This window comes from Phoca vitulina, unplaced genomic scaffold (assembly GCF_004348235.1).
Source record: "Phoca vitulina isolate PV1807 unplaced genomic scaffold, GSC_HSeal_1.0 scaffold25, whole genome shotgun sequence".
Lineage (NCBI taxonomy): Eukaryota > Metazoa > Chordata > Mammalia > Carnivora > Phocidae > Phoca > Phoca vitulina.
This window is the reverse complement of record NW_022589728.1, coordinates 29,361,395-29,380,279: the sequence shown is the minus strand read 5'-3', so window position 1 is coordinate 29,380,279 and position 18,885 is coordinate 29,361,395. Positions and strand designations below refer to the sequence as shown.

Sequence of the window (18,885 nt, the reverse complement as noted above, 5' to 3'; positions counted from 1 at the left end):
TGAATCCAGATTTACTCCAAAACCCATTCGTTTTCCTTTACAACATTCCCTGTAGGCTCTAGTCTCAGTTGTCATCAAGGACTAAGACTTAGAACAATTTACTTAACCTTTTCGGACTGTACATCTTTAAGTAACCTTCCTTCTAGGGCTCAGGCAACTCAAATTTGTGCAAAAACTATTACCATTCTCCACTGGGAAAAATAACCCTATGCTTTAAAGTTAACTTCTGAGAAACTACTGTGCTATGGGGTTATTGGATAACACCTAATTAACTCCAGTGTAAGTGTTCTGAACAGCAAGATCACGCCAATAAACACATAGAGGGACTAATATCTAAAAGCTGACTTTCTAAAATCAGTGACTGGCTACCAAAACAAAAGAATGAATTCCATCTTCCACACAGGTTGTCTGAAAGACTTAAAACAAGAACTGCTCAACATCATCTCTTTTGGTTTGAAAAAGGATTACCAAAATGGTAAGCCTACTATCTTTAAACTGGAAATATTAAAACAAGAAATAACAACTAACGTATAGCTTACCTGTTTTGTAACTAAGGACTTACACTTTCAAGGACTTTAGTAAATACATTCTCTACCAGCCTACTACCTGATAGAAATAACATCACAGGAAACATCCTTAACATGCGAAGTTTAAAGTAAACTTCATTTACAAGAAACTTTTTTAAAAAGGGAGGATTATAGAAAATCTCAGCGCAAGAATCTGGGTAGAAGGAAACAAGTAAAACTCCAGCAGTTTACCAAAGCATGCCTTTGGTAAGAGAAAGTTCAACAGAAAGTTCAAGGGAGATGAATTTAGTAAAATCATTCACAGGAGTGTTATCCAAATAGCTTCCTCTACATTTACATACTGCTCTCAGATTTCACATTATCCTGACCTGATAATAAAGAAATTTTCTCAGCTGAATGTTTTCCTGAAAGGGTTAGCGTCAACGGTTAAGGAAATTGTTTAATTCATTCTTCAAAGAGTCGCCAGATTTGACTTCCATCAGCATGCTGAAAAGACTGAAACATAAGGCAGCTTTTTTCTAAAATCACAGCTAGTAAAATTTTTGACCGTAAAGTCCACTTTTTAGGGTTTAAAACCTTCAACCTCGCTTTCTTAAACTTTTTAAAAATTCTGATGGGTAAAAGAAGGAATCATAAAAAAATAAATTCAGCGCTACGATTAGAAAATTGTCATTCCATCCCCCACCCCCCAACACAGATAACTTTTGAAAACTTGTTCTCAGGCTTTCTAAACCCCCACGCATCAGCTCCCTTCAATTCCACAACTGGAACGATGCCTTCCTCACCCAAGAAAAGTGGTGCTGTTTTTTGGCTGATAAATCTTTCCCTAAAAGATCTGAAAAAGTAGGAGCAGGATATACTGTACCTGGGCGTTGGCTTCGTGGAGTTTGTGCTCATTAGAGACGTGGTGTCTCAGAAGAAGGGTTTTCTTGTAGTTTCGGGTCCCTCGCGAAAGCTCATCGTGCCCCACTTGAGGAAGGTCCCCGCTTCCCCCGTCCTCTGGGGTCTTTTGGCACCAGCCGCAGGACATAAGGCCAGTATCCTTGGAATACCGCAGCCAGGGAAAATCTTTGAGCCAAGAGGTCTGGAAGGAGCACTGTAGCTTCTGCATCAGGGACTTGGGCCGCGCGAGCGGGAAGTGCTGGACAGTCTCTCCTTCGCCAGCTCCCACACCGCTGCCCTCCACTTCGTCCCCGCCATCGCCGCCCGACCGCCTGCTGCTGCTGCAGCTGCCGCCTTCCGCCCCGCTGCCGTCGCCCAGGCTCGCCCCCTCCTCCTCGTCCTCGGTGCTGTCGCTCAGGGACGCGCCGTCCTGCATCAACTCCTTCCCCTCCAGCGCGTCTAGCTCCAGATCCACAGCCGCTGGCCCTCGCCCATTGAAATGCCTCAGGGGCCACGCCGAGGTCTCCGGGCGGCCGCGGCTACTGCCATTGTTGCCGAGACCCCCGCCGCCGCCGCCTCCTCGGAAGGCCAGAGTCCGACGGTTCCTCTCCGCTAGCAGGGGGCCCCCCGCGCCACCGCCGCCCAGCGAGGTGGGGCCGCCCGCGTCTTGGGGGAGCAGCAACTCCTTGGTTTCCTCGGCGGCAGCGGCCGCCCCAGCGGAGGCCTCCAGGTCTTGGGGCTCCAGGCCCTCCAATTCCACTTCCTCGTCGGCCCCCCGCCCATTGAGCTGCTGAGGCGCTAGCGGCTGGGGCTGTCTTGGCTGGGGCTGCTGAGGCCAAGCCGAGGCCTCCCCGCCAGCGTTATTGTTCGTGGAGCTGCCGCCGCCGCCGCCGCCACTGGCGGTGACCAACCCGCCTCCTCGGAACGCCAGCGTCCTGCGGTTCATTTCACTGAACGACATGGCGCGCGCCGCCGCCGCCGCCCGGTGCCCCGGCTCGCGCCCGGCCTCGGGCCGCGTCCCGCGCGCTCCCCGCCGCTCCCCCTCGGCGTCGCCCCCGCCCCCACCCCCGGCGTTCCGGTCTCGCGGGGCTCGGCCTCGCCCTCCCGCCCGGCCGCCGGGCTCGCGCTCGCTCCCGGGGCTGCCTCACGCGTCCACCGCCGCCCGCCGGGCCGACGCCTCCGGCCGCCTCCTCGTCCTCCACCCCCGCCCCGCTCTGCTCCGGACAGCGTCCCGCGCGGAGAAGGGGGCGGGCGGCGGAGAGGTGAGCAGCGAGCCGGGGGCGCGTGGGGCCTTCGAAGTTGAGAGGCGGAGTGCGGGGAGACCCTCCGCTGCCCCCTCTTTAAAGCCGCGCGCACACACCGACCCTCCAAACAGATATCCTTCCTCCGGTGCGCCGAGGAGTCCCGACGCCGCCGCCGGCTTCCCAGGCGCTGAAGGCGAGAGGCACGTTAAACTGCTGGGCTCCGCCACATAACGAACCGACAATAAAGCCGGCGGAGCGTTTCCGTCCGACCAGGCCCTGGCGGAGGTCGAATGGCAAATGAACAACGGACCGTGCGCCCACAATGCACCGGGGTAGCAGTAACCGCTGGAGGGGGAAAGGGTGGGGGCCGGGCTGGGGGAGGGGGGCTGGGCTTGGGGCTGGGCTGGGGTGGGGTGGGGGCGCCAGGGGACCGGGAAAGGGGCTGGGCCGCGCCTCCGGCCTGGGGGCGGGGGTGCGGCCGGGGGGGAAGGAAGTCGGCCGAGGGGCGGGGGACAAAAGGCCGAGCGGCTGGCTGGGGGTCTCGAGGAGGGGGCGGGCGTGTGCGGCCGGGGCCGGGCTACGCGGAGGACAAACAGCTGGCGAGTGTCAGGGTCTGGCCGCCTCCCCGCTGCCCGCACGCACCTACCCGCGCCCGGGACGCACATTTTCCTTCTCTCGCCACGAGTTCACCTGGGACTTTGGAAATAACTGTGCGGTGGGGGCTGCTGCGCTCCAGCCTTGTCATTTGCTAGGGGTGGGTGGCGGTGCCCAAGGAAGTGAACTTATTTTGTTCCTTCACAAAGACTGGACCAGGCGGTGCCTTTCACACAAGGAGGTTACAACCACCGACACCTCCTCGTCTGCAGCATTGTGTGTGCCAGGCAGCACCTCAGGCCCAAGGCAATAATCATTTCACAGAAAATGCACCGCCCCGAGTGTCTTATTGCTGTGATGAAATGGAAATTTAAATAAAAGGTCGAACACGTGCGTTCACTGGGAAGTATTGACATGGGTGTTACATCACCACCAGCCAATCAGATAACTCCAGTCGTGTTTATACTTCTACAACCACCTTGTGAGTATTACAGTATGTCATAACGTTATAAATATTAGGCAGGGTTTTCCCCAGGAGCGGGGAGGAGTCTGCTTATACGGACGTTGTGTGCGACTCCAAGGATTGTGTATCTAAAGACAAGAATTAGTTATTAAGATTTATTTTTTAATTGTTTACATTGCATATGAAATTTAGAATGATTAGAAAAACAGATTGAGCTAGAAATGAAACTCATAATCTTGGTCGAGTTTTCCAACTTAGAGCCCTTATACTCCTATTCTTGAAATTTTAAAGTGTTTAGACTCGTTTTACTATTTTAAAATGTGAAATAAATCTTATTTTTTATTCAAACCTATTTCAGGTTTAAAAAAGATCTTCTCAAACTATGGCGAGGCTTTTTAACTTTAAAGAAATTTATTAATATTAAAAGTTTAATCACAAACTAATATGAAATATATTCAAGATAAACTCTTGAAAAAGGGAAAAAGGACATTTATATGGCAGGGTACACTTTTTACATTAAATACGTTAGGATGTGCATAGAAAAAATTGGAAATATGCACAAACTCTTTACACTTACAGATTATTGTTAGAGGCTTTAATCGTCTGCATTATGTATTAATGGAAAATTATATATGTTTAATAAAGAACATGTATTACAGCTTTTAGGCCCTCTAGTTTTATGATTCTGTTCTCTTGAAATTTCTATTTTTAAAGTAAGAAAAATATTATACCTTTGAATATGTAATGTGGAGTATGGAATATGGTATGTTTCTGAAGATTAACTTTAAAAAACAGATTTTCTCAGACATATTATAAAATACCATTAGTATTAATATTTTTCAATGGATAAGCACATGCATGCACATCGAGACTCATATATACTGTTGATTGTATTATACAAAGCAACTTCCACTTAATTCACTATAATTTTAGTGTCTGTAGAAATAAACAGTATTATGTATCAAACAAAAAGTGTTAGTTTTATCTTATAGACGAAATATGATTTTAATGTAAAGAATGATGCTGATAACCTGCCACAAAAAGGCTTTGGCTTTGAGTTATTTTTCCACTAATAATCATATTGTCATCTGCCTACCAGTGATCAACAGCTTGAAATTCTGATAAAGATCCTCACTTGGTATGGTTTGTGGGTTTTTTTTTTTTTCTTCTTTGTGTTCTGCTTTGTTTTAATTGTTGGGAAATCTAAGACAGTAGAATCATGACACTGACCTAATTTGTACCTTGGAGAAGAAAGGATTCTGCCTGCTTGGGCACATATAATATGTGCTTCCATGTGATATATAGAAGAATGTTATAATAATACTGTACTTTGTCCTTAATGCATTTTTTCAATTCCAGGCACTTTGCAAATAAATGCATTATTTATTGTATTTTAACCACCACTGCCACCCCCATAAAAAGAAGAATTACTGAAGTTAATTGCTTATCTGGGATTAAAGTAATGGTAAGTGAAAATGAACTTAATTTTTATTTCAACTTTACAAATTGTTTTCATTCCCAAACTGTTAAATGTGTATCTTTGCTTCTTTTCATCTTATATATCTAGTACCTAATAGGCACTATGTAAGTTTATGCTAGTATTATTATTTTTGCTTTCTGGTAGCACCAGAGTCACCAGAAGTGTTTGAATACCTAATGGTGTGAATTGTGTCAGGACTGTGTTTTTCTCAGACATATATCTTACCTTATATTTTGTAAAATTCACCTTGTTTTCTGTCTGGAATTATATTTAAACATGGATTAATTAGGAATGAATACTAGATTCAAATGGTACAAATAAATGACTTAAATCTAGGACTACTGAACTTCCGACAACCAGTGTGACTATGTGGTTGTATTTATATTTTTATCATTTATTCTGTATAAATATATATTCAGTTGTCTTTCTCTGAATCCTAAGGTAGATGGAATCAGAAGCAAAGTAGAAGATAGTACTCAAAAATGTCTCAAAACAGCCCTACGAGGGGACTTTGAGTAACAGAAGGGGATCTCCTGTTCTGTAAATGGAGTTTTTAAGAATTCCCCCACCCGTTCCAGTCTCCTGCTAGCAAGCAGGGATCTGTTCTCCCCTTAGCCCCTACATTTGCTGTTGGGGGTTCTACCATATTTAAGGGGATTCCCCCTTATGCTTACCAGGGGAACCCCTCAAGAATGGGGCATTCCCCAACCAATTTATCCCCTAACTTCACTTTAGGCTATGTAAAAGTGCTGTAGGTTACCTTGATACCGGCCTACTAGAACTGCTGTGAGGCAGGGATCCTATACCTTGGTCAGCTGATCTTTGTTAGTCAAATGTGACTGTCCTTTACTGCCTTGGTAGGGATACTTTGCCTCTTTAGTTTCTAGGGTCAATGGCCTATGATTCTGTCTGTGGGATTGACACGTGTCATCCACCAGAATGAAGTACCTGAGAATGGTAACTGTGTGTTATTCACTCTTATAATCCCCTACCCCAATCCCAGCTTGGCACATAGTAGGCAGTTAGGAAATGTTTGTTGAATAGTTTATCTTTCCTTGCAATGTGTTTTGCTAGGCAATTTTTTCTTCTATTTCTTCTTTTTTCTTTCCTTACTAAGTAAAAGGCATTATTTTTTAAAGTACTGAACTAATGTTTCCACTGAATTTACGTTAAAAAAATAATCATATATATACAATGGAATATTATTGTGTCCTAAAAAAAAAAAGGAAATCTTGCCATTTGCAACAACATGGATAAAACTGGAGGACATTATGGTAAGTGAAATAAGCCAGACACAGAAGGAAAAATACTGCATGATACACTTTTATGAGGTATTCAGTCAAACTCCTAGAAGCAGAAAGTGGAGTAATGGTTGCCAGGCATTGGGGTGGGGGGGAGCAATGAGAGGTGTTAGTCAAAGGGTACAAAGTTTCAGCTATGCAAGGTGAATAGTCTTACACATCTACTGTAGCATCATGCCTATATTTAACAATACTGTACTGTATGAAAGGTTGCTAAGAATGTAGGTCTTAAGTGTCCTTCACAAAAAAGTAATAACAAAGTGGGCAGTAGAAAACTTTTTTTTTTTTTAATTTATTTATTTGACAGAGAGAGACACAGCAAGAGAGGGAACACAAGCAGGGGGAGTGGGAGAGGGAGAAGCGGGCTTCCCGCAGAGCAGGGAGCCGTTGAGGGGCTCGATCCCAGGACCCCGGGATCATGACCCGAGCTGAAGGCAGATGCTTAACCACTGAGCTACCCAGGCGCCCCAGCAGTAGAAAAGTTTTGAAGGTGATGGATATGTTCATAGCATAGATAGTGGTGATGGTTTCACAGGTGTATACTTATCTCCATATTCATCAAATATAAATAATATTATTAGTATTAACACCATTTTCTATGTAGCTTACAGTGAATTACAGTTTGCACACTGCCTTTAAGTTAAATCAAGGTAGGTATTATTATCCTCATTTAACAGATGAGGAAACTCAAGTACAAAAGGGTTAACCAACTTGCTCAAGATTATTGGATGAGGCATAAGTTACATTTGTAAGCTTGAAGACAGTCTCTAGTCTAAGGCATCCTTCCCTACTAAAACACACATGATACACTATATCTGCATAAATATAGGCTACACTCAATTTTAAACTTTTTTCATACTTTAAACATGCTCATAGGAGAAAAAAATAAGAAAAAAGATCACTCATTTTTTCTGGTAACAAAACTAACCACTATTGTGTAAATATAGTCATCTTTATCTGTGCCTAGCTAAAATGGTTTTTTGGTGTTTATGAACTGGATCTTAGCATATTTGTGCTTCTAGTTATTAATATGTTTTAATATGAGTAAATATTTTTAGTGTCATTTTAATGGCTATGGATATACCTTAATTTATTTAACCGGTCTTCTATTGTTGGATTTATCATTGTTTACAGTTTTTTTGGTCATTATAAACAATTCTTTAGTGAATATTCTTGAAACTAAAACTTTGTGTCTATTATTTCTTTCGGATAAATCCTAAAAGGGGAATTTCTTGCAAGAGGAATAAACATTTTCATAAAGTCATTAGTATCATTTGATTGCCCTCCAGAAATGCTCTCAAAAGTGTAAAAAGTACCAAAAGAAAATACAATTAGGGAAGTGTTTTTTTTTTTTTTAAGATTTTATTTATTTGACAGACACAGCAAGAGGGAACACAAGCAGGGGGAATGGGAGAGGGAGAAGCAGGCTTTCCGCTGAGCAGGGAGCCCTATACGACTCGGGGCTCGATCCCAGGACCCTGGGATCATGATCTGAGCCCTGAGCCAAAGGCAGACGCTTAAACTGAGCCACCCAGGCGCCCCCAGTTAGGGAAGTATTTTTATAATATTGGGCCATGAAAGACCTAGTTCTAAGTAGAACATATAAACAAGAGCTTTAAAGAAAAAGCTCTAACAGAATTGCCTATATAAAATTATAAAACAAAAGTTTTTCTTTTTTTTTCTTTTTTAAGATTTTATTTATTTGACAGAGAGACAGCGAGAGAGGGAAACAAGCAGGGGAGTGGGAGAGGGAGAAGCAGGCTTCCCACCAAGCAAGAAGCCTGATGCGGGGCTCAATTCCAGAACCCTGGGATCATGACCTGAGCCAAAGGCAGATGCTTAACGACTGAGCCACCCAGGCGCCCCAAAACAAAAGTTTTTAAAACAAAAATTTTTCAGAGACATAATAAAGTTTTTTTTTTTTTTAGGTGTACTAGGAAAAAGAAATCTGGGCTATATGTGACAAAGGCTTAATATCACTAATATACAAAGAGCTCTTGTAAATCAATAGGTCAAACACATATCTAGTAGAAGAAAAAAATGTGCAAAAGACATAGAAAACTATGTAAGAAGGAATACAAATGACTAGTAAACATATCAGAAGGTATGCAGACTTGGCTAGTAATCAGAGCAGTGTGCATAAAAAACACCAGTGGGGGGGAAAAAAAAACACCAGTGGATAAGTGATTTTTTAATCCATCAGAGGTGTAGTAAAGTAAATATAATTGGGAATGTAGAATAACTTATCTGGTAGGCTGTTTGGCTGTATGTATCAAAATAGAAAAAAAAATATATGTATCTTTTTACCCAGCAATTTCCTTTCTAGAAATTTATCCTAGACAGGTATATTAAGATGTCTGTGCAAGGACATTAATTGTAGCACTGTGTATAAGCCTAAAAAACTTGAGCTTTCATCAATATGGGGTTATTTACATACATTATGGTACATGCTTATAATGAATTATTGACCAACCATTAAAAAGGTTGATGTGGCATTTTATGAGTCCAGGGCTTAGTGTTGAGTGAAAAAAAGCAATAATTAACATATATAATAGGAATAATCAATTCAACCATTAATGTTTATTGATAGCAATGGTCCCTAGAATATATACATAACTTCATATGTGAATACTAGCATGGAAAGTAGTTTAAAAGGATAGTTACCAGAATAGGGATGATAATTCTCTCAGTAGTTGAATTTCAGTTTTGAAAAAAAATTTCTTGGGGCGCCTGGGTGGCTCAGTTGGTTAAGCGACTGCCTTCGGCTCAGGTCATGATCCTGGAGTCCCGGGATCGAGTGCCGCATCGGGCTCCCTGCTTGGCAGGGAGTCTGCTTCTCCCTCTGACCCTCCTCCCTCTCATGCTCTCTGTCTCTCATTCTTTCTCTCTCTCAAATAAATAAATAAAATCTTTAAAAAAAAAAAAATTTCTTGACACATTTTCTGTACTGCTATGTATTGAGAATATAATTTATATTGGGTATATAATCCCCAAAAATCAATAAAGCTATTTTCATTTTGGGAGAAAAAGTTAACTTTGATAATCAATGACATGCTTTTTCCCAGGACTTCTGGGAAGGAGTACTACTCATTCTTCTTTTTCTCCACACACTGTGAACCCATTTTGCCTTGCCCCTAAAAAATAAACATAAAAGATTTAAAAGACAAAAACCAGTGTTTCTTTTCTTAGAAAATCCCAATCTGTTTAAAACCTGAAGTTTCAAAGTCTCAAGTTTACATGCAAATGTTCAGAGAAGCATCTATCTCAGTACACCATACATTCTCGCCCTGCCCTCTAATCCATTCCTACAGGGAAGCCAGTAATCTTTTCAGAATGCAGATCTGATCCTATCACCCCACCCACACTCATGCTTAAAACCCTACAAAGGTCTCAATTATTTTCTGTTGGTCTACATATCAAAACACTTTCTAAACACTGGCCTGTAGAGTCCAGCAAGGTCTGGCTGACTTTCATACTCCTGCCCCATCTCATGCCTGGTTTCCCCCTGCTGCTGACACTCGTCCTGAAGCTAGCCTTTTTCTTTCCTTCATGTTTCCTTTGATACCTACCTGCCTGGCCTTTGTGCAGGCAGTTTCCAGTCAGAAATGTTTTTCCCTCCTTTCTCCTAATTAATTCACAGTCATCCTTAGATCACTTCCTCAGGGCAGCTTTTCCTAACCACCCACACCCACCAATATTCAAATATCCTGTTGCAGATTTTCCTAGCATTTTTTAGTTCTCCTTCACAGTACTTGTCATAATTGCAGTTTTTAAACATGTAATTATTTGATTATTGCATGCTCCCTCAATAAACCAAAACTCCATGAGGGCAAGGAGTATTTCTGGCTTTGCTCAATATTGTATTTCCATCATCTAGAAACAGTGACTGTGACATCACAGACAATCAGTAAGGATTGGTCAAATGAATCAATATATGAATGCACAAATTTGCAAACACTAGGTATACACAATCTTGGACGTCAACAAAAGACTAAAACGTAGATCAGAATAGATCAGAGCAGAATAAACTAGTAGAGCAGAAATACCACAGGTGTTAACTTTTGATAATATTTGCATGTTATACAATGTAAGGGATTTCTATAAAGTGTACAGTTGTAGGAAGATTGTTTTGAAGTTTTTAAGAACTAAAGCTAGTGAATAAAAATAATTCCGATTACAACTTCTATACTAGGTCATTAAAAGTACACACAAATGAAATGTTGCTTAACTGTGAAGTTATGGTTTTATTTATTTATTTTTAAAGATTTTATTTATTTATTTGTCAGAGAGCACAAACAGGGGGAGCCTCCGGCAGGCAGAGGGAGGAGCAGGCTCCCCGCTGAGCAAGGATCCCGATGCGGGACTCGATCTCAGGCCCCTGGGATCATGACCTGAGCTGAAGGCAGACGCTTAAGCAACTGAGCCACCCAGGCGTCCCTGTGAAGTTATGGTTTTAATCAAAAATATTTGAAAATTCAGGGGTGCTTTGACTGGCTTAGTCAGTAGAGTATGTGACTCTTGTTATCAGGGTTGTGAGTTCAAGCCCCATGTTGAGTGTGGAGCCTACTTAAAATTTTTAAAAAATTAAAAATTAGGTGAGTAGCATTTAAAAAATATTTGAAAATTCAGAATTTAATGATAGCTAACCATTTTGTGGTTGCGGTTTCTCTGCGTTTTAATTACTCACAAATAGGAGTTAGCTCACTATTCTCTGAGAAAGATGAAGTAAATAAAATGACTTCTTCGTATATGTGAGTTGTACAAAAATAGATTATTTTTACAATATGAATTTTTTATATTGGCTGTAAAGAATGAGAACGATGAAGTAGGGGTAGAGGTTTAATATTTATTTTTATTGAAAACCAGTTACTGGAATGCCGGAGTGGCTCAGTCGGTTAAGCGCCTGCCTTTGGCTTAGGTCATGATCCCAGGTGGGATCGAGCCCCATATCTGGCTCCCTGCTCAGCAGGGAGCCTGCTTCTCCCTCTCCTTCTGCCTGCCTCTCTGCCTACTTGTGCTCTCGCTCTATCTCTCTGTCAAATAAATAAATAATCTTAAAAAAAAAAAGACTCAGTTACTAAAACCACATATACATTATCAATTTTTATAGGAGATGCATCTCAAATATTTAGTTTACAGATACTGTTTGGTTCACAAATTGATTTTCCTGATAGGTTGATTAACTAGGCTCTGATCAGTAGCCACAGATTTTATGCTAATCCTCTTTCCTAAGTTTACAAATGCAAACCAGTTACCTTCAGAAGGACCATGTGAGAAAACAGGGAAGGGAGAAAGATGCCAGGGCCATAAAGGTACAGTGCTATGAAGAAATGTCCTAAAGCAGGGCTTTTTTTTTTTTTTTTTAAGAATTGATTTTATTTATTTGACAGAGAGAGACACAGAGAGAGAGGGAACACAAGCAGGGGGAGTGGGAGAGGGAGAAGCAGGCTTCCCACGGAGCAGGGAGCCCGATGCAGGGCTCGATCCCAGGGTCTGAGCCAAGGCAGCCGCTCAAGGACTGAGCCACCCAGGCTTTCTACACAACTTCATGCAATAATTTCATAGGGGGCTTAAATTCCAAATAAGTTAACTGCCCCCAGGTCTGGAGGTAATGTCAAAGTCAGAAAATACCACACTTTGGGGGCGCCTGGGTGGCTCAGTCGGTTAAGCGGCTGCCTTCTGCTCAGGTCATGATCCCAGAGTTCTGGGATCAAGCCCCAGCGTCAGGCTCCCTACTCAGTGGGGAGTCTGCTTCTCCCTCTCCCTCTGCCCCTCCCCCTGCTTGTGCTCTCTCAAATAAATAAATAAAATCTTAAAAAAGAAAATATCACACTTTGAAACTAAAGCTAATGGAATTTGTATACTTTCAGGTCTAGCCCAGTGCTCTTCAAACTGGGGTATACTCAGCTCTGGAGGTATACCAGGAATTTCTAAGAGATGTGTGAGCAGCACATAGATAGTTTTTAAGAGAATTAGTGGTTAGGTTTTCAACTTCCATATGCCCTGTCTTTCCAAAACTGAGCTGCTAAAGAACCCGCCTCACCTTGCCCAATCTTCCTTTTTTCCCCGTCACCAAAAAGAGGCACACCTTTCACCCACTCCTAATCTTAACTGTGTTAACATTGCCCCAGGATGGGAAAGGGGCACCAGAGACAGAAGTAAAATATCCCTAATTACTTGGTAGCTACACTTTTGCAGATGGTTTTCAGCTTTTCCTTTCAACGAAACTGAAGAAGGACTTAACCAAAGTGTCAGTTAATCATTAAAAATAGTTTTCAACAATAGATCACTAAGGGTTTTTTGCACATAACTTGGAAGGAGTTTAAAGAATTTTGTGACGTAGCTAAAACAAACTCCTTCTATTCCCATCATTCATAATTTTTCATGAACAAATAGTCTCAGCATGTCTTCAAAAGAAGGAAAAAAGGAATAAAATGATGATGAACCCTTTCTCAGCCTAGCAAACAAATTCTGACCACATTAATTAGTTGAAGAAACTTAGCTAATTAAGAAATGTATTTTCAATAAATGTTTATATCATGCTTAATATCAATATATTTATGTTGCTTTGACCAAATGTGCACTAGTAATTACAATGGTAGCTCATTTCAGGATATTTTTAGGACATATAAGGTCCAGAAATTTTTGAAATTAAATTTCAATTGATAATGGACTTCTGAGTATAAATGTCATATTATAAAACTCTGGAAGTGGAATGGAAATAAAAAGGAATAATATAAATATTTCAACTGTTTGTTCATGTATTTTTAAATGAATAATGGTGGGTATTAAATAATTATGGTATATAGATTCCATTGGATGGATTTTCTAAGATATTTTATTTTGTATTGTCAATATTTATAACATGCCAGAAATGACATTCATTACAACAATTTGAATTTACAATGAAAATATCTCAGATGCTACCTTAAAAATGTATAAAAGGGTACATAGTATTTCAGAATTATTTTGGGGAGGACACTGATCTATTTTTCACCAGTTGATAGTGAAATGAAAAAAAAAACTAGAAAAATTTTCATAAAGTTAAATTTGTTCAATTTAAAAGATTATTATTTTAAATTATATCCTTTCTCATGGTTTAGACTTAAGATATATTTTGAAATTATGATGTTAATGGACCATAGCTTTATTTTTAATGTTCTTTTCTTCATTGTTCCCTAAAATGTTTTTAAAAAGTTATTTTTACTAACTCACAAAATTCAAAACCCTGAGAGAACCACTGGTCTAATAGAATGTAAAGAGGAATGTTTATTTTATAAAACAGAATATTCTGAAATTACTGAGGAATGGAGATAGCCAATTTACTATCTAGTTTAGTGGACATAGCCAACAAGCACTTTAAAGACATTTTTTGAGTTTCTGCTATGTACTGAACATCAGGATTTAGTAGATAAGTAAGATTGTCCCAACCCCCAAGAAACTCACCTTTCAGTGAGGGAGAGGAATATGTAAATTAATAATTATAATGGTTAAGTGTTGATAGAGATATGTAAAATTGCTGTGGAAACATGGAGGATAAAATGACTATTGCTGGTTTTAAAAGTTGAATTGCTAGGGAACATAGATGAAAATAGGAATTTGGCCAAAATAAAAGGATATTTATCCTAAAAGTAAGGCCATTTTGGGGTGCCTGGGTGGCTCAGTTGTTGGGCGTCTGCTTTCCGCTCAGGTCATGGTCCCAGGGTCCTGGGATCGAGCCCCAGATGGGGCTCCCTGCTCAGCGGGAAGCCTGCTCCTCCCTTTCCTACTCCCCCTGCTTGTGTTCCCTCTCTCGCTGTGTCTCTCTCTCTCAAATAAAGAAAATCTTAAAAAAAATAAAAAAGTAAGGCCATTTTAAGTGCAGTGTGTTTAGACTCTCGGACTGCTCGAGGTGAGATTTGTAAAGAAAGAATGGGGAAACATCAATAAAGAGTTTGTTTTTTATCCTGAAAGTGATGGAAAGACTGAAGGACTTTTTAAGCAGGGAAATGAGTAAATCAGACACTTCTTAATAACATCTAATTCCTAATTATAATGCTCATTCAACAATTTGATCTTTAATTTGGCTTCCTATGTAGATTCACCCACTAGGAAGAAATTCTCTTAGTAAACATAAACAAGATAGGTTACCCTGCCAGGTAAATGTTCTACTAAAAACTAATGAATTGCCAAACTCTTCTGAATTGGTTTGAGATAGTGTCCAAAATCTAATATATTTTAAATATAGTGAACAAACCCAGTTTTGGGATGCTCCAGCCTGAGTTGCAGATCTGAGACAATATTATTGACATCAACGAATTATTTCTATTTCTCGAAGTCCTGCCTGAAAAGCTAGTGGGACTTCTAAAGACTTTCTCGATCATAACCTAAAGATGACGTATCCAACAGCCTCTCAGGTCTATTGAGAATTCAGTAGTCATGATGAAAATAATTTCGTAAAAGATGATAATGATAATTTAAAAATCCTTAATGCAACATCCAGAAATGAAGATGAAGCTCTTCCAAGTATATTCGTGATCAACCAACATAAAATTTGCCTCAACCTTTGGGATATTACTCCTGCGACAAGAACCATAAAGAGTGGCTGTGCCATCATGCCTCTATTTTCAAAAGGAGTGGACCAGACAGTGTGGGTGGAGAAGGAAAAAAATTCATAAGCACCTTTGGATAAACTGCTCAAAGTAGTTGCGCTACTTACAAGGGCTCAGCAGAGGCTTCTGCATGAACAAGGACAGTCGACATGAGTAAGGTAAGTTGTTTTCTTTTTGGTGAAATGAGAATCAGTTCATTCATTTTGACTTGATAAGTTTTTTGACTGCTCTGAGATCTATTCCCCCAGGCCAGTCACAGTCGGTGTTGTACTGTGCAAAGGTATTATGCCTCACTGGTCAGTGGAACCATTAGGCTCACTGAACAAGTACAATTCAGGTCCAGCCTACTTTTTTTCTTCTGTTTAAGTAACCTGACCTAACAACCGTGGGATTCTGTTGTTGACTCTTAAATATTTCAGGATTTTCAGGTTTGCTCAAGAGACACAAATGGTCAATTCGTGATTCAGAGACTTCTTCCCTGCTCATGTGCTCAATGTCACATTAGTTAATACACACATGTGCAAAGCTATCCACAAGTGATGGGCTTATGGTTTTACTGTAGAGGACTTCAGTTTTCATTTTTCCAGACTTGGGAAAATTACCGAGTATCTCTAGACCCTGGTTTTCTCATTTCTAAAATGGAGCTAATAATAGAAAGGTAGTAACCTTCTAAGTCTGTTATGAAAATTCAATGAAATTATTTATGTAAAGCACTTAGCTCAGTGCCTGGCAAATATAAGCCAACAAATTAATTTATTCAATTCTTCAAATACTACATGTGGGTAGTAGAGATAAGCACTAGAGATAAAATAGCAAGAATAGACAGTTCTTGCTCTCATGATGCTTACAATCTCATGGAGGAGGGTGACAATCAAATAATCACAAAAACAAATGCAAAGAAGAGAGAGAAGAAAGAGAAAAACATGGTTTTGGAGCTTATAATAGAAAGATAAGACGGTTTTTGAGGGTGATTTTCAAACCTGAAAATTCTCTGGGAAAGTGGCATCTGAAGGATGATGAAGAGTTAACTTGGTGACGAGAAGAGAGATGGCTTTCCAGCCTGTGCAGAGGCCTGCAGAAGAATGGGTCATCTCAGGTTTGAATGATAGGAAGCAAGCACCAGTGGCCAGAGCAGTTGAGGGGGAGGGAGCAGGATGTGAGAAAAGGTGGGTTTGAGAAGAAGTGGATGTGATCCATTGAATAGCAGTTTTAAGTTTGTCTTTTTGATAAGAGCAATGGGAACCTGCTAAAGGACTTTTGAATTCAGTAGGAAGAAGGGACAGCATGAAGTACCATGAACAGATTTGGATTTTCAGATCATCTTGGCTGCAGATAACAGATAAGATGAGGACCAAAGGAAATAGAGGTTTATAAGAGATGATGAAAACTTGGACTAGATTAATAATGGTAGAGGTGGAGAGAACTGCACAAATTTAAGAGATAATCTGGGAGGGGAAGTTTATATAAGTTGGTGAGGGATTGGATATGGGGATTAAAAAAGAGTGAAGTGTAGACTCTTAAGTGTCCGACAGCAGTCACTAAAACAGGTAACATCAGAAGAGCAAAGTTTGGGGGTAAAGTAATGAATTCATGTTTGGAAATTTCATTTTGAGTTTCTTTTGAGATATTTGTGAGCACATTAAGTAGGCTACAGCTCATAGGTTATATGTCTCATAAATATATGTGTATACACACATGCACATGCATATATGTCATCTGTGGATAGGTGGTGACTTTTTCACCTGTAAAATGGGCACACTAATCCTGCCTCACAGGAGTGTTGTAAGAAATGAGTTGGAGAGGATGCACATAAAGTGCCTAAGTATGTATCCATAATTGTGCCAGGCCAAGAGATGGAAGAAAGGGCACCGGGTCCAGTAGTGGCAAAGTGATATGGAAATGTCTGAGGAAATGATGCAAGCAGTGTCAGATAAGCAGCAGCTGGAGTCAAGTGTGATAAACACAAGAGTCTGGTATATACCACTTTTGAAGGTTGATCTCTAGATTCTGTCAGCACGCTACCTAGATGTTTTCTAAATGAGCAATTACTGAATCTGAAGTCTGGAAAGGCTCTTACTAATACAAACTATGACATTAAAGTATTCAAGGCAAGTTTTCATGGAAATTCATGAGCATTTATTGAGGGTCACTAGTCCACTGTGGTAAGGGCAATGAGAAATTTCTGGAACTGAAGAGTAGAAGTTGAACACAGAAAGAAGGGGGAAGGTGTGTTCTAGGAGGAGTGAAGAGTACTAAGACTCACAGATCTGTAAAAGCACAGTGGGATGAAAGGAGTGAAATTATCTTGGAATTAATAACATTTGGGGAATGACAAGGGATGATATTGGATAGGTTAAGGGCCCAAATGATGGAAAGCAAGTAAATGATGGGATCTATCAGAAAATTGTAAGCAGGGAAATGATTGGACTTGCTTGTAGATAGAAAGGTTCAGACCATCATATAGACCAGAGAATGGAATTGAAGACTGAGAGACAGAGTTATCAGTTATGATGCTATTGCAGTAGAACAGGAAAAGGATAGAAGCTTGACGTCCAGGAGGCATTTGGAAAGTAGTCTGGATTGGACATATATATCGTATATATACTATACTAAACTATACTGTAGTATATTATATATTGTATATATACTATATATACTATATACTATGTATACTATATACTATATATACTATGTACTGTATATATACTGTATATATACTATATACACACTGTACTGTACCATAGTATATACTGTGTACTGTAATACACTATATAGTGTACATATACTATTTATACAGTATAATATATATTATATATAAATATCCCCAAACATATATGTGGTTGGGGATTATCAGTTATAATAGGTAATTTAAATCAGTGTAAATGAAATAAATTAAGGACAAACTGAAAAGAGAAAGAATTTAAAAATGACCCTGTGAAACAGTATCATTTAAGGAACAGGTGTAATAAGAGGGTCCTGAGGTTTCTTATCCAATAATCCTCATTCTTAAAAGTTCTTCCTTATGTCTAACTTAGATATTTCATGCTGTAATCAAAGTCTATTTCTTCTATCCACTCTCCAGTGGAGATAGAAAGCAACTGTTCATCATCTTGTATATAACAACCCTTTCTATGCTTGAATACTGTTATTAAGAAACCTGGTAGTCTTCTCTAACTTAGGCTAAATAATTTCTAGCTCCCATTTTCCCAACCCTTTAATCATCTCTGTGACTCTCTGTTGAATCCCTTCCACTTTCTCCACATCCCTCTTTAACTTGTGGAGTCCGTTGCTGGACGTTGGACTTTTGAGATTCACTTTGAGGATCATGGAAGAATTTTCTTAAATTTTTTATATGGTAACTTCGTGCATCCCAGTGCTATGCTTGGATTTTGCTCCATGTCCAATACAGGATCTCTAGTAAACCAGTTATTTTGGCTCTTTATGCCTAACTGGCTAAATTTTTGTATTTATTGTTAACATTAAATCTCTGTTAATTGTGACATTTTGAAGAGATCATTCTCAATACGGTGAATGAATGAAATACGTTCCCCCCCCCCATTGGAAATATTTATCTGTATTTAGACTTCATAAAATTTACAGCTGAAAAAGCAGAGTCAAATACCTGCATTTTGAGTGAAATACGTTTATCTGCCCTGGTCTCAGTTTGGGTAGGAGGTAGAAGCTTTGTACTCCCATGTACTTGCATAGGATGACATAGATTAAGCATGTGTTCTTTCCCATCTCCCCTTTCTTGTTTATTTTTTTTTTAAAGATCTTATTTATTTATTAGAGAGCGAGCACAA

At 40.2% G+C, this 18,885-nt stretch overlaps 1 protein-coding gene and 1 long non-coding RNA gene across 4 annotated transcripts in view; one reads left to right on the top strand and one right to left on the bottom strand.

The window, feature by feature from the left end:
- The window catches only part of ZBTB10 (zinc finger and BTB domain containing 10), a 32,594-nt gene extending 29,131 nt beyond the window's left edge, over positions 1 to 3,463 (bottom strand). Inside the window, exon 1 of one of the 2 annotated variants that reach the window (XM_032421538.1) lies at positions 3,300 to 3,463. In XM_032421538.1, the coding sequence (XP_032277429.1) occupies positions 3,300 to 3,398 (99 nt within the window). In that variant the 5' untranslated portion in view covers positions 3,399 to 3,463. Of the gene's footprint in view, positions 1 to 1,392; positions 2,395 to 3,299 lie in introns of those variants that run through there. The other variant, XM_032421537.1, reaches the window with a different exon arrangement.
- The window catches only part of LOC116642915, a 61,719-nt gene continuing 45,379 nt past the window's right edge, over positions 2,546 to 18,885 (top strand). Inside the window, exons 1-4 of one of the 2 annotated variants that reach the window (XR_004301433.1) lie at positions 2,546 to 2,985; positions 3,457 to 3,728; positions 5,070 to 5,175; positions 14,974 to 15,240. This is a non-coding gene — a long non-coding RNA (uncharacterized LOC116642915). Of the gene's footprint in view, positions 2,986 to 3,456; positions 5,176 to 14,973; positions 15,241 to 18,885 lie in introns of both variants that reach the window. The other variant, XR_004301432.1, reaches the window with a different exon arrangement.